Source organism: Anopheles aquasalis, chromosome 2, assembly GCF_943734665.1.
Source record: "Anopheles aquasalis chromosome 2, idAnoAquaMG_Q_19, whole genome shotgun sequence".
Classification (NCBI taxonomy): domain Eukaryota; kingdom Metazoa; phylum Arthropoda; class Insecta; order Diptera; family Culicidae; genus Anopheles; species Anopheles aquasalis.
The window spans coordinates 84,775,647-84,791,706 of NC_064877.1; the positions used below are offsets into that span (position 1 = coordinate 84,775,647).

The window sequence follows — 16,060 nt, forward strand, 5'->3', positions numbered from 1 at the left end:
GATCCCTAGTGAGGAAAGAAACAGAAACTCCTTAATCAATGGATTCATCCCACGAAATCCATCCGATACTCACTTGATCGTCACCGTTAGTCCGACATCTCTGAAAACGTTACTTAATGCCATATGGACAACTCCATCGTTCTGCACCGGACTGAGACTACAGGTTGAGTAAACGAGCGTACCACCGGGTCGCAGCAGTTGCAAACAATTGGCCAAAATAGCAGCCTGTAGTTCCGGTAACCGCAGTCGCTCTTTTACCCGTGAAGGTTTGAAGATGTTATTGTCGTTCTCCATCACCGAGTGTCGATCATTCGTACAGGGCACATCCACCAGCACCCGATCGTACATTCTGTACTCTCGCAGATTCCGCGCATCGCTCTGAGTGATGAAGCATCGTTTCTGTTTCCATTTCTCATCGAAATCATACAGATACTGGCGCATCAGACGGCGTATCCGATTGCAGCGGCTTTCCTGCAGATCGTTCATTACCATCGTACCGGGAAGGAGGCTTTGTAGCATGAGCAGTGATTTGCCACCCGGTGCTGAGCAGGCATCCAGTACCCTATCCCCAGGCTGCACATCGAGCGCTAGTGGTGGCAAGCAGGAGGCACCATCGAACAGAAAGTGGGACAGTACACCCGTGGTACATTTGCGCGGGCTATGGAACGTGGACACGTTGCCCCGTTCGTACGTGTAAAGGTGAAGCGTTTCGGGAATGCTGAACTGGTCCTCCATTTCGATCTTTACCGGGAAATCTGTCGTATTGCTGTAGTACTTGTAGTGATCCGATTCGAACACGAAATCCTCCATTCCTTTCAGCTTCGTGGCCGGCACGAACTCGTGCATTGCCGCCGTTCCAACGCTAGCACTCGCTATCCGCTGATGATCGATTTCCGTGTCATCTCGGAGTGTCTTATCGAGGGATTTCTTAAAATCAACTGTTTCGTTTGCATCTTGGACGCCGGATTGTGATGAGGACGTTACATCAGTGTCATCTTTGCTGGATGTTTTCAGATCGGCTGGAGTAGCACCCGGGTCTGCGCGGTAAATACTCTCTGCTTCGGTCATCTGACGATTGGCACGGAATGCTTCAACACGATCGGCCATCTGAAATACTTTGCCTCCGGTAAACAGATCCGGGTTATCGGTGGCAAGTGCATTTTTGCGGGCATTGTAGATTTCTCTCAAGCTGATCGCTCCATCCGCCTGCAGCTGATCGATCGTTTGCTCGGTATCACCGAATTGGTTGACTAGCGCCAGATATTTGTGTTCACACTGGAGTGCTATGCGGACACTTTTCCATCGTGCCCCGAACACAGATCCGTAGAAATCGTCGAAATTGGCGAGCGCACGATCTTTGGGAAACTGTTTCTTCTGCACCTCGGACTGGTGGTCAGCGTGCGGGGAGGAGAAGGACAGAGTTAGAAAACAGGAGTTAGGGAAGATTTCTTATCATCGAAGGAGCTTACCCAGTGAGATTTACTGTGTCGAAACCGGCGTATAATCAGCGAAATCCTTCTCGTCGGCAGGAGCATTTTGTGTTTTTGAACCGGCCTGCAAAACCACAAGTAAACAATAAATTGAAGCCCCTCGCCTTCAGGACGAGTAAGAGCCGGATAAGCAGCTGGACGAGTAAAAGTTGGAAAGGTTTTTATACGCAAGAATATTATTAAAAAGAGGAAATAAGATTAGATCCGAATTAAATATTGAAATTGTGGATATAGATTGTTGATATGGAGAATATTCGAGACGAGAAAATTCCATAAACACAATGTGAAATGTGCTCTTTGAATTAAATCGTGCGAGTATCAGCTTATCAAGATTCTATCTTAAGTCTTGCCAAGAATTCTTGCAAAATCCTCAAATGGTGAAGAAACGATTGTTTTATTGCCCAAGATGATATGGGTACTAATGCAAAGCTAACCGTTCCTCAAGGATTCTAGCAAAGAACCCTCGGTTGAGGAAAACCCGCACGAACTAATTCCCTGGCCCGGGTCCTGCGCCATGCTTCTTCACCAACCCCAGTAATGGAGTAGCGTCGGTTGCCGACAAAAAAATCGTGCATTTTCCCCATCGCCGTCGTTGAATACGCATCGTATCGTCGTCGGAATCGTGATACGCGTTGGAAAGAGCGATAAGGAACGCGCCATCTCCGAATTCTCGTCAAAACGCGTTCTCGCTGCTGCTCGGAGTGGTTCTACGGTTGGTGAGCGTTCTGTTGTTCTGGTCGGGTTGTTCGGAAAGTGTGCCCAGCGTAGCGGAGCCGTCGTTGCCATAGCGACCGTGGAATAGAAAGGTGCTATCTCGGTGTGCAAGTGATTTTCCGACCTGCTCTCTGCTGCAGTGCGTTGTGTTGCCCTACATATCACCTAAAGTTCAGTGCACTTACTGGAGTCTGTATTTGGGAGTGCAAGTTTTTGGAGTGCGACGAATCGAAAAGGTTGGTTTTGTTCCCCTTTCTAAATATTCAGATGAATCCCTGGTTCGTTTAATTTAGACAATGTCTCGTATCACACACGTGTCTTATGAAATAGCTTGTTAATATCGTCTCGTCGTGTGCTTTATTCAAGTACTGCTGATGAAAAGTACCGTTATGCAGTGTACTATGGAGTGGTGCCCCATCGCAACCGGCAACAATGGCTACGTTTTTTGGGGACGCCATTTCGATAGCAACGCTGTGGAAAATGGAGAAAGAAAGGAGAAAAAAACAATTCCACTCCGCCCGTCTGATGGAGGGCCCATTCGGGAGGGAGTAAACAACACTGTCGGTTGCTAGGGAAATCCCGGAGCCGGAAAATCGCTCTCTGGTACGCTTGGAGTTTTTCCTTGGCGTCTGCCCCCGAAGTACCAGCCGTCGCGAGTAACGTGCAAGGTTTCGTATTTCGTTCTGTGGCTCTCGCTCGGGCTTTCCACTTTTCTCGAAATTTGTTTATCTCTGTCTCCCGTGGTTACAGTAGCGCGGGACGATCAAAACAAAAAAGGGGGAAAATGGAATGGAAAACCTAAATTGTCCCGTCGACGCGTCGTGTTTCGTGAAATTGAAAACTCAGGGGCCCATTACCGTCTGCGTGTTTTGGAGAAATTGTTGTACACTTGCCGAAGGGGTTGGTCCGGTGGAGCAGGTACACTAAACTCAATTCACGTTTCCCCAACGACAAGCCTTCGGAGAAGACAGTGGTGTCTTTGTTCGACTACGAGACTCGTGAAAACTGTCAGTAGATTCAGGTTACGGAAATTGTTACAAATCGTTGAGAAAATACAATCGATACAGAAGCTATAAAACATTATTTTAATGTAAAAATGCTTTATTCGTTATTCGTTCCATTTTTAATAGTAAAAGAAACTTGCAGATGCTCCTAATACAGATGAAATGATAAAGCCAAAAGGTTATAATAGCTTCATCTTTAATTCAGATTATACTCAATTATGAAGAACGTATTTGCAATCAGAGTTTTTGTAGTCTGGAGGCAAACCGGCTTCCTAGCGAACCGTTTCTTCTTCACTAGAATCATCGGACCAAAAACAAAGAGGAGCAGGTTGTCAAGAGTGCACTCTAGACCTTAGCGCATCATCCTTCGATTCTCCCCGAAAAGGTTAAGGCGGGTCGTACCGAATGCGCACAGCATGCACTTCAAAGGGTACTGCAGTGAAGAGCTCCAGTACCATTCATGTCATGATTAAGACCGCCCTCCAACAGGCACAGCATTCGATCGATGATGCCGGCATGTAGTCCGAGCAAAATTGCTAAATGCCATAACGTTGTGAAAAACCTAAAAATGAACCCTAAAGACAGAACAGAACAGCCCTGCTCGTCTAATCTCAGCTCTAGACTTATCCACCAGTCATGACGCCGTGTGCCTTCAGTGGTTCCTAGGATTGAAAGTTTTGTACCGAAAATGCATTTTGTACTGTGTACACTTTGTCAAGCGAATGAAAACTCTCTTTGCGGTTGAATCCTAGCAACACGGCAGGCGTGATTTCACTCGACACTCACTCATCTGTGGTTTTCCACTGCCCAGCAGGCCAGCCTGGACATAACTTTTTCGATTTGAAACGAGAAGCTGTACTCTGAGCCGGCAACAGTCAGTAGTAGTGGCCGGGGACTGGTACTTGATGTGCTGGCGCTGGTTGAAATGCAAACACATTTGTGAGCACAGTTTATGGTGCGCAGTTTAAAGTTCTACCACCAAACCAGATGCCACTAATTAAATGACAATTTGCTATCCAACAAATCATGCTGCAATGCTTTGAGGATGAGAAGCGCCAGTGGCCTGCTGTAAGTGATGTCTGTTTTCTTTTCTAGTGACAATGTTGTACGTTACTTTCATCTCACTTTTTTGTCATCTTGTTTAACTTGTTTTAATGTTATTGCAGACGTGCTGCAGGTTAGCTTTGGTTCTAAAACAAATGCATAAAAACTCGACAATGAATTATGTTTTCGGGCTCCTCTTGAAATGTAATTCAAAACCAAACCGTTTATGCAATAATATAAAGGGCAATTTTCGATGAAATACTTTAGCAAATTCAACCCAAAAACATGGTTCACGATGGCCGTTCCAAATTACATTACAAATAGATCGACAATGTCTTGCCAAACATCTTGTATGCATGATATGTAGGCACAACGGAACTCCACATTCTCACACATCACACCGCGGCATCCCAAACACCTAACGCAATGTGTGACCTGCGGCACATTCTCAAGTGTGTTTACCATAAATGGCTCTTACAACACTCATCCTGGAGCCTTAGGAATGAGAAGAAACGAAACGAAAGAGGCCTTTCTCGTGGTGCGGGCCTGTGCCGTCAGGATCCTACGGGGCATAGATTGCCTCATGCATGAAACAAGCTTCTAATGGTTCGCTTTAACATATTTTTGCATAGCACTATGTTTCTGTTGCTGCTGCTGCTGCTGTTTGTTGTTTTGCACCCTCCGGCTTGACCTTGGGATGCGAGAGGCGTTGGAGTAAACCAAGATCAAAGAATGTTACCTTATGCCTTACGGTACTCACGCCGCCGCTGGGATCGAGTCCCAAATCATTACGAAACCACAGCCTACTGGCTGGTTGGTTGGCAACAACCACAGTACGGTCGACCCCTGGGATTGTGGCTAGGAAATGGGATTAATCATGTACGGGGTCGCTCTCTCAGGGGGGTGGGCGGGAACTGTTATCAAAAAATGGTGTCCACCAAGTGTTACATGTTTCTCCGAGTCATCTGTGCATCATCCACAACAAAGCCGCCCATTTTGTGTGATTCATAGGGATGGGAGGGAAACGCTTATTTCATTTCCAGATTGAATTTCATCAGAAAATTGTTACGAAATTCAGTTGAAACCGAAGGTCATGATCACAAAATTCCTCCTTCAAGCTGCACATTGCCATCGCAGTTGGCTGGATTAGTCAGAGATGTCGCAGCTTCATTTGTTTAGTCAGCTGTTTTGTGAGTGATAAGCGGGAGAGGCTTAGTATTTTCATCACGCCTCGTCGAATTTTCCTTTGTCTCGAGAATGTTTCTGATAACCATTTTTTAAAATTGATTGCTAGAATCTACCCATGACTCGATTTATGCACACAATGCAAGTTACAACAAAATAGGCAGTAAGCTTTTGGCAAGTAATGCGCACTATGCGTTAACAATTGTGGGATGGCGAATCACCGAACAGTGTCATCGAATGCTCATGACCATGAGTCAATCGACAGCTCTTCTCGCACAGTGGCGTGTTCATTGATAATCCTAATCAGCAGTAGCCGGTTGTTCGCGCAGCTACAGAAGAGACCGTTGACAGTAATATGATAAGCAACCAACGGTTTCCTGCTTTTAGCAAAAACGTGGAGATTCATCCTTGGAGCGTTTTTGAGTCACAAAACATGATCATGAAGCAACAGAACACATAAAATACCAACAAAATTCTTTCCTATGCACGAGTAATTGATTGATTCAGGCAAACCGACCGTACGACCTTCTATCAAATTGAATTTTGATATTTAATTATGGCAAGAGAACATTCCACCATAACCGATTTAACCGAGTGCTGCTTCACATCCAAATTGGCACCGGCATCGTATCGACCTCTTGCCGTGTGCGGGGGGTTCCGGGGCAGCGTGTCAATGAGTTGATTTGACTTCAAACTCCCGCGCCAAGAGCGTAGCATCTCTTTCGGAGCGTGTCTTGTGCAATCAGAACGCCTGTTGGATAATTTTATTACCACAAAATGCGTTCTCCAGGCGCAGCGCGTACGGCACATAAATAGTTGAACAATCGTAGGGTTTCATCTCTGGCCTTTACCTTTCCCCCGCTATCTCGCTCCTTACGATACACTCACCATCAACAGCTTCACATGTTGGAATTCAGCATCTCTCTCTCTCTCTCTGCGTCAATGCCGATGAGGGTCTTATGATTTCATTTCATAGGGGGGGAGTTTTACGCCCTCATTCTAGGTAGCACCGTTAGTGTCTGTTGTTGTTGGGTGAGGGAGAAGACAACGTCGTGCGTCTGTGTCGTCACAGAATGGTATCAGCATTTTTATAGTTTCGGCTCAACCAATCCGGGTTGCGGACCCAGGGCTGGACCGGAGACATTGCGCCACGATCGGAATGTTGCCTATGCTTATGCTACCCTCCTGGAAGACGTGCACGCATACACACGCGCAGAAACTTCCTTGTGGTACGTTTGAAGGGAAATGAAGGACCATTCAAAGGGAAAAGGTTCCCCGAGCAATACATTCCGGGAACGGCGAGGAAGACGAGTGCCTTCGCTGCTCAGCTACTCCTTCCACTGTTTCGTCCTCTTCCTCGATCGATAAAATCTCAAGACGCACACGACGCTGACTGGCGCTCTTGACCCATTGATTAAGATTGAGATTCGGTCGATCCTGCCAACGGTGGCGGCCGCAAGTGTAAAGGATGAACGAGGAAACGTTTTGTAGCCAGCAGCTTCCGTCCGTCCGTTCGTGCGAGCGAACCGAACCCCGTCTTTATGGTGGGTTTTAATTAAATTAAACTTCAACGGCTTATCCTTCCAGGGGAACCTAAGGTGCCAGGATATGTTGTGCTTTGTGACCGTTGCTCGAGAACGACGAGGAGTGTCTGCCAGTTTTACAGTTAATGGATCATTTAGTGTTTTATGTAGTTGGAAGGATGCTGAACGTAGTACTCGAGCATTTGCTTTGCTAAGCCTCCAATTAAGGACATTGCAGAGCAACGTAGGGAATTCTAGGAAACTAGAACAACAGACGAGAATGCTGTTTGGTTTCGTAAATGCACACACGGATCATAACACCAGATGCATTGCTGATATGCATTCACAAAGCATGGTTAGCGGTCACATGAAGCTGTTTGTTTTTCATTAATAAACCAAGCCCGGTGTGGCTCATAAATCAATTCCGTTTATGCAACCGCGGATTGCATAGTTCCGTCCAGATGAATACGTCCTTCACCCTTGCAAACAACCCTTGTCCTGTGCCCTATTCATCCATTTTCTCCATAGCCTACCGTGTGGTGAATGGCATTAGTCAAATAGAACAGAATCTGCATCAACTTCAACCGCCGCATACAAAAGGCAATCGCGGTGTGCGCCCTCTAGCCGTTCTAGCCCTGTTCCAGTATAAATTAATGAAAATCACCACCAGCGAACGGACAAAAAACTTGGCCCATTCACGGGAGGAAAGGCTTTTGTGAAAAGTTTTTTGTTAACATTTCCCTCCGGGGAGCCGAAGCGAAAGCGATATTAATTGAAAAGCGCACCATTCAGGCCGAACGGATCACTTCCGGTGACCCCATTTCAAAGCGTCGGAATCATGGCGGAATTCACCTATTTTTTGTGTGATCTCGAAGCGCCTACCTTCTGACCACCTTCGCCGTCAAGTGGCACACTGTGTTAAATTGAATAATTTAGAAGAATCAGCTCGCGGCATTCGCGGATTCTGTTTGCTCCTGCCCCAAAGCTTCAAGACGTGGCGAAGGGTTTGGTAGGGATTTTTTTTTGCGCTAAACCAAAGGAAAAAGACTCGAAGCAAATGGCGTTTCGGCGAATGAGAAAATCATAAATTCCTCGACACGCAGTTCATGCATTAACCAATCGGCTTAAATGGTGCTTAGCTCGCTCGAGGAGGAAATATTCGTCGAAAAAACGAAAAAGATGCTGCGACAGCGCGAGTACCAGAAACCTCAAAGCGGAGAAAAATCTTTTCGATTAATTTCTCTTCCACTGGGGCGCGGAGAGGCTTTCGGTATTCGGTGGCTGGCTGACGTTGGCTGGACTGCTGATCTCTGCTGGTAATGAGGGTAAAGCTCTCTACTGTATAGTCCCTTCCGTTCGTCGCTGTTCGTGTCGGTGTGGTCGGTGAAAAATTGGTTAAACCAGGATAATCGCGTTTATGGAGAATGATGCCACGAAAGGCGGACGAGCGAACGGGGCGAGCAAAATAGGATACCTCAATACCGGAGGCACGTGATGGCCACTTCCGCCGTCAAGTCCACCGCAGTCGGTCGGTGGCAGGAATCCATCATCCTGATGAACGCCACATTGTGGTTTCAGAAGGGGAGCTATTTTTTTTTGTGTGAAGCTTTTCCGAGGAAGAGCAACCAAACGCAAATGAGTTTGCGTTAACCAACGCTCCTCTACTAACCGCACAGGAGTGCAGTTCGGTGTTGGCAACTTTCCACTATGGTCGGGGGGGAGAGGAGATCCTTGTCGCGTTGGAAATTGGTTTTGTGGTTCGGAGGCTGGGATTTATATTTTTCCAATACCAGCTAGAGGGATAATGTTTTAAAGCCACATTGCTGCAGGTTTTATTCAAACTTCGGGAGAGAATTAAGAAGTTTTAATGGCTCGGAATTTTATATCAAAACGGTTTCATGTTTAGTTTATGTTTAGGGTTTGTATTTTGGGATGCTAATGGTTTGTTTTTATTGTTTGAATAAGTTTGAGCATCGTGTTTAGAATCGTCAAAAGTTGTTGAATAATGTTTATTTTTAATAAGAATTGATGCTCATCTCTATTCAAGCACAATTTTGTTTATGTTTGTTTATACAACAAACAAAATTTTTAAATTCCCCCCCACGAATGTGTCTCCTTTTTATTGTTAGCCTTCATTATCATCCTGTTGCCTTCTGGTTTCGCGTGCGCATGAATGTAATGAAATATTTTATTCCAAGCATAAAGCACCCCTCCCCCGCGGTACAATCTAATGAGAGCAACGCATTGTTAACGTTCTCTTTACCTGTTCGCACTGATAAAAAGGCTTTCCGTACGCGCAACGCCACGCCGAACGATAAAATTGACAATCTGTCGTAAAGCAAAAGTCACGTCCCATAAATTTTCTCCCTTTCCTGCGTGCGAGGCATTGAGGCTCTGGCCGAATTGAAGACGACAGCAGCGATGATGCCGTACGGTGCGTGCATTTGGCGCCCCGTCCCGACATCTCAGCTTCCCCCTAATGCTGCATGGCAAAAAAAGTCTCAATTTAGCGGCGGGAATGCTGCTTCTGTTCCTGCTCTTCTCTTCCTGTTGGGCGCTAAGTATTCTTCTCTGACCTCCTCCTCGCAAATCAGCACTCGAGGCACAATCGACGCCTCCCACTTCCGACTGTCGTCGTCATTTCCGTCGTCGAGTGTCGTCGAGTTCTAATAAAGTTGCGAGGAAATCAGAACCACAGGGGACACTCGACAGGCGATTCCCGGGGGGTCCGGTTGTGTCGAGAGATCTTGAACTTGAAGTTTTTGGTTTTTACTTTGCTCTCTCCGATGACTTCCTGGACGCTGGCCGAAAGAAAAATTCGGGAAAAATCCCATTCGTTACAGTAGAAAAGTGGTGAAATGGCTTGGTGAAGGTTAATGTGCTCGACTGTCAACCTGTTATACTGGGGAACCATTTTTGAGAGGAGGAGGGTGAACGTATTTTTATTGCCATTTGATATCGATAAGAGAAAGAACGTTAAAAATGGGGGCCATTTCTTCGGTGGCCCCATACGGTGAAAGTAATCTTCCAAATCCACCCTCCTCCACCGTGAGATTGTTATGTTTTTGCTCGTACGAACGTACTGAAGATTATTTCATCATGCGACCGTTTATTGCAGTTCGTGCACGAGTGCCACGAGTGGATGTCGGAAAATGGCACATTGCCACCCGATCCGGAAAACGATCCGGATGTGTCGACGACGCAAGGACGATAAATTTGACTCACTGACGTATATGTGCGTTGTTATCACTGCTGCGCGATCAGTGACTTATGAGGCGATATTGACGATGGTGAGGAAAATGATTTTTCCGCTCGATTGCGTTGCAGACAGCAAACGTGTAAATCGTTATCCTACGTTCGTCTGCAGGATATAAATCGTACCCTTACGAGCATTCGCATGCTATTTAAGATTGGTTTCATTCGGTGGGAGTGTATGTTTTTTGGAAAATGAAGAAAAACTTCTGCACAAACCTGCAACGACGAGGACGACTTACTGCAGTACAATTAAAGTGAGAAAAACGAATCCATTTTCCGTTTGCACTCCGGAAACAAAGCCTCCTTTATGTAGCTTAATCGATTCCCACACCACTGACTGACGGCAGTAATTATAGGTTTGGCGGGAGAGAAAGAAAAAAGGGAATTCTTAATGGCACGGGAACGACAGGATGTCGATTATTAATGGTGCGTAGTATAGAACGTTTTTAGTACAGCCCTTTACCCATAATTGCTCCCTGAGGTTCTTACTGCACTCAGCCACTGCTTTTCCCGTCCACTGACTAGCAGGCCATGCGTACCGTGCCAGGAATAGTTACCCGAAAACGACATTTTTCGTATCAAATAATCATAACCTGGGCTAGACTGGCGATGGCGTGGAAGTGGTTGGGTCTTCATGCGGACTACGGTTCCTTTTTTTCCTGTCCATCACGTTCTATTAGTTACCGCGAACTTATCGGATGTCGAGCCCCTGGAAAAGGGTTGAAGAAAGGATCCTTTTCTGAACAGGTGCTATGTTGCCGAGGATCTTCACAGCCTGTTGCGCGCAGCTGACGATGAATCCGGAAAAGGGTTCCCACTCCCGGATGGCCACAATTTTGTTTATTCCCAGTGGTTCTGCAATTTTCATTCCATGTTCTCGTAGTTATTAAATTATTATGCTACCATCAACGAATAATTGTTACAAGAATGCATACCTGCTGGACGGCATTCTTGTTGACTCGACGCTACATGCGCACTTTGATGGTTCAGTAAATCCATTGCACCGTATCGTATCCATTACACCAACTAAACCGCCTCTGTAGATCTGAAGTGCTACAAACAGACCATTCCAGTGTCGTTTGCTGGGCTAATCGTGTCAAACTTACTGGAAGCAAATGCTAATCCCCGTGTAGATCGATAGTTGGGCTAAGTACAAGTGATGTGCAGCACATGTACATTTAAACGAAGCCATGCCCGGTAGAATGTAAACCAACCCCGTCCCATGGCATCATTGAAAGGAGGCATCCAGAACAGAACGCATCCAGAACAAATGTATCCATTGCTCGTACCACCGTCATTGTTTGTGGGGAAAATATACACCAGGGCAGGGAAAGGGGGGCAGCCTGTTGGAAAACCATACAAATACACCGTTCACAGGCAACGGCCTGCTTATGTCTGTCTAGTGCTCGCTTTGCAAAAGTGTTTCTCTTGATCTAAGTATGCATGTGCCAGGAGCAAACAAGCGGGATCGTCCGTGTTGACACCACCACCCAACAGCTGCCAGCATGTTCGTAGCATGTCGAGCATATTATGGCCTGCCAACGACGTAACCAATAAATTTTGATCCAGCTTTTACATCACCCGGCGTTGAGTTAGGAATCAGAATATTTCGTAATCAAATTATGAACCAGGGTAATTGCAAAACTTTCCTGCTCAAATATTCCCATTAAATGATTTCATAGGTACGCATCAAACGCAATCCAATTAATAAATGTGTTTCCATTGAAAATCGCAGCCCAATCAGGAATCCTTTCATATGTGCGCCTCGTTAAATTCTGTGGAATAAAATCATTATGCGGTCTTCGTGAATGATTTGCAATCGATATTTGTAGCAAATTAGTCATCAACTATCATTTCGTACCGCGTGATCATTTGGTTTCATTTAGCTAATTATTATAACAAACACCTGGGCACAACCGTCGATTGTGCATCAATTTCCCACCTCGTAGTGCATCGGACTGTACATCGGTTCGAACATGTTTCAATTGGTAAGCCAATGAAATGCATTCAAACGATTTTCCAACAAATAAAAGTACCATCATATAAACCGTATCACATCTATCAAATCTGCAATACGGCCGAGGATTCGACAAATTTGGGATGTTGGTGTAGCGGAACAGAAAAAGTTGCTAGAGTCTTTTTCCAAATTTACATTTTCGGAAACTAAAGCTATCGATGTGAAATGAAGTGAAATCGTTGCGAAAAAATGCAGATTGCAAAATTAGGCGTCGGATAGGAATCTAACAAAGCATCTCCAGAGCTCCACGGCCACATCGTGGGGGAAAGGGCAAATTAATTTTCTGCCACAGTGTCCACGTTGGCGTTCACGAAATGAACTTTCGTTGATGTGGAAACGAGAAGGATTTTTTGCGATTTCTTTGGCTTCAAAGCTCTCGGTGTCGCGCGGCAGATCGGTCGTTGATGCAGGATTTTCATTTTCAAGGATTTTCTCTCCCGAAACGGCGCACCTCCGTTTCCTGTGGCAATTTAGTTTGAATTAAACTTTCTCATCAAAATGCCTAAGAAGCCAGCAGCATCGCAGCCAAACGAGAGAGAAAGACCACTTGAGATCTGCGGAGCTGCAGTGGCCTGCTGCGGGTACAAGCTACAAGTCAGACGCCTCACACTCGGGTCAGAGTCCTGCGAAGTGGCCTGTCAGCGAGTGCGACGGAACGTAGGGAAAAAGTAAAGGAGGAAAATCAATATTTCTGAGCACTTTCCCAGCGCTTCTCATTAGTGTCACGGGCAAGAGCAGCAGCTGTTCTGTTGGTTCAGTCCTTCTTCGCCGAACTTGGCACAAGACTTATTAAAAATCTGCATCCATCGCCAGCAGCAGCAGCAGCACGAGCGTCGTCGTTGAAGTTCAACAACGGATTCTACTGTCTCCTGTTCTTCCCGGCATTGCTTCATCTTAACAAAACTGGCAAGCAAACGGCATGATTGTGTCAAGAGTATCATAATCGCGTACCGCTGGCTGCGTAATCGTAAGGTCTGCAGATGAAAGCAAAATCACGTTCCTGCCATTTTCGAATGGCCGACCGTTCCTGGGGCCTTGGCTTACATTAACATTGTTCTAGCACACCATGCTGTGAGGCAACTGTGTCATCGAGCTTCGCTTTGTTGCCGCGTGGAAAAAAAGGAAACATTTCGTTTTGCTTTCGTCGCAGCTCAACGGGGATGCGGTGTGGTTCTGTTGCGACCAGAAATTAAAATGTAATTTCATAATTGCATTCGTGACCGTTGTTTCTGTGGTCGTTGCTGCTGCTGTGAAACCGTTACCGATGCTTTCTACAATGCAAGACCACTATCGTTTGTGCGGAGACTTTACTTTTCTGACGTTGTTTTGCGTTGATGTCATGAAGCAGCATGAATCAGTTTAATGAGATGGCTTTTGCAGTTTGTGCATTGCGCTTGGTGATTAGTACGGAGATTATAAGCGGAGAGAACGGTGCTCTTGAGAGTGATTGAAGTTGTATTTTGCATTACCAATACAAAACCCCTTTAGCCTGCACTTTAAATCTGTCTGCTGTCCTAGAAGTATTTCAGTAAAAATATTGAAAGAGAAACGTGTAATCGAAATGCCTTAGAATCTTTAAAATCCCATCTGTAGGTATCACTAATGGCACCATTTATGCTTTTAAATGATGATAACGGACAACAGGCTAGCCATAAAGGGATGGGTTTTAGGAAACCGTAAAGTTATGAAATACGGGCAGACTAGAGTGCAACAGATGCTCTGCTTCGCCATTACAGCTCACCATTCCACTATCACTTCTGGATGAGCTCGTTTTGGTTACCAATTATCGTGCTGCTGGCCATTTGCTCCTACTTTTATGTTCGTTCTTTCACATTCGCGGTCTAGTTTCAATATTTCTGCTTTCGGAGCTGTGCAGCCTTCTAACTGCCTGCACTGCACTTTCTAAATGCATTGCCTGTGGATAAAATCGAGCGGAAGCGATAGTGTTGCAGCGGGCTACCATCACCATCCAGCATCAGAGCGGCCACTGGCCGGTGGCTTCTGATCTCTTTTTCTTCCCTGGTTTTGTTGACCAAGGGCCCACAGCCTAGGGCAGAAACTTTCGCAATTTCATTACCCCTGCTGGTTTGTTTCATTTTATTCTCGCCACCAGCGACGCCAGCGACCTGGTTCAGGTTTCCGAGGACTCTCTGTGCATCCTGTGGAACAGGAAAGCACCGGAAGGTTTTTTGGGGCTACACGACCGCACGCAGTGGTCTGAACTTTCTTACATAAAAGCGCTCACGCCGGCTGGTTTTGGCGTTGTGGGCTTAAATGGGTTTTTTGGGCAGAAGTGATGATACAGCACGAGAGCTTTCGCTTGGCACGTTGTGCCATATTCATATCGCGTTGTACATGAGGGGCGCATCAGGTTGCAAAGCCCGGATGGGAATGAATTTTTAAAATTTCGAGGAATTGTCTACCGACAGAAGAGAGTGGCGTAGGCAGAGAGAGAGTATGTTGTTTGTTCTGTAGCATCCGGACGAACAAACAGTAATCTGTGGTGTTCATTTTGCTGTCATAACGCTGGACAAAGAAGGCGAGTAACGGCGAACGGGCTTACGGGTTTAATGAATTACAAGCAACTGCGATACTCCCGACACTCTAGCGAGAAAATGGTGTGGAAATAAATCAATTTTCCGTAGGTTTGCGATGTTGGGGATGTGTGGATTTTTGTCTACCAACGAACGCAGCTACTATTAATCTGTTGACCAGGTGGTGCCGCGTTGACTGTACGGTTCCGTGGTACATGTTGTGTCACCGTTTATTACGTGGACATTGTAACACGATATAACGTTTGCCGGATTGTATGTTTCGCCTTTATGAATGTTCTCTGGCGTATCGTTAAATTGAAATAAGTGACGGCTTGAATCCGGTTCCCATCTTATCGTTGTCCTTCTCTCGATTTTTTTTCTTTTTCCTGAAAGGACACCATATTAAGGTCTAAAACATTTTTTAGGTGAAAATGACTGTCGGATTTCCGGCACCCAGTTAGGGTTTTGTGGCTCCCCTTGCGGCTGATCACCTCTGCCATCATTACAATCCGCCGCAGGGAGTTTTGTGAGTGACAATGCGAGTGTGCCTACGATAACAGCGCGAATAGCGACGGCATTCTTAAAGGCAAAGGTTTTGTGATTCCAATGCCCCTGAGTCCGAACCGGTCGTTAGAGTGAAACCATTTTGCTCCGAACTTTAGTAACGGCAAGCCGGCATGCCAGTCGTCCCATTACGCCATTACATTCTATGGTACGTGACATGTGTTTCTGAAAATTTGGTGTCAAGCGCAGGTGTTGGGGGTCGCCCAGTCGCGTCTAACGCGTCCCCAAAAGCAGGGGCGCCCCATACCGGGATGTTTTTGATGCCGTGATTTTGGCCAACAGGCATGCCAAACATTTGTGCAGCATGAACGAAGTCGGGAGGAAGGTGGAATCGATTTAGAGAGAATCGATTAAAAGCGAGCCAAATTCAATCAACCGTGCTATGTTGGTAATTCTAGCTCCAACTCATTATGCTCAACATGTTGCGGAACTCACTGGAATAATGAAAATTTCACGAAAATTATACTTCATGGAGGTTTGTAAGCATACATATATGTAAAATTGAATTGTGTAAATTGAAAATTAACTTTGTAACTTTCTTAATAAGACAAAATATTAAGATTTGTTTGTCAAACTTTCCACTTTCCATTCCATCCAATAAGCTCTATGCTCCCTTATGCTGAAAAGGTAATCAATCGATCATTCTTCATTTTGATATTTTGTTGAACCTCCTCGCCTGTCTCAACCTGTCACGGCGCGGTGTTCGCAGTCGCACCCCGTCCCATGAGAA

General features: G+C 45.8%; 2 protein-coding genes across 2 annotated transcripts in view; one reads left to right on the plus strand and one right to left on the minus strand.

Moving 5' to 3' along the window:
* LOC126579089 (5-methylcytosine rRNA methyltransferase NSUN4) overlaps window positions 1–1,549 on the minus strand; it is a 1,835-nt gene extending 286 nt beyond the window's left edge. The window contains exons 1-3 of the mRNA XM_050242368.1: window positions 1,470–1,549; window positions 74–1,386; window positions 1–5 (exon numbers count right to left, since the gene is read on the minus strand). The exon at window positions 1–5 is cut by the window's left edge and continues 286 nt beyond it. Coding sequence (XP_050098325.1) covers window positions 1–5; window positions 74–1,386; window positions 1,470–1,535 — 1,384 coding nt within the window. The 5' untranslated portion in view covers window positions 1,536–1,549. The remainder of the gene's footprint in view (window positions 6–73; window positions 1,387–1,469) is intronic.
* A 527-nt stretch (window positions 1,550–2,076) lies between these two features.
* Window positions 2,077–16,060, plus strand: part of LOC126570355 (CD63 antigen) — a 47,207-nt gene continuing 33,223 nt past the window's right edge. The window contains exon 1 of the mRNA XM_050228068.1: window positions 2,077–2,440. The gene's annotated coding sequence lies outside the window, so the exon portion shown is untranslated. The remainder of the gene's footprint in view (window positions 2,441–16,060) is intronic.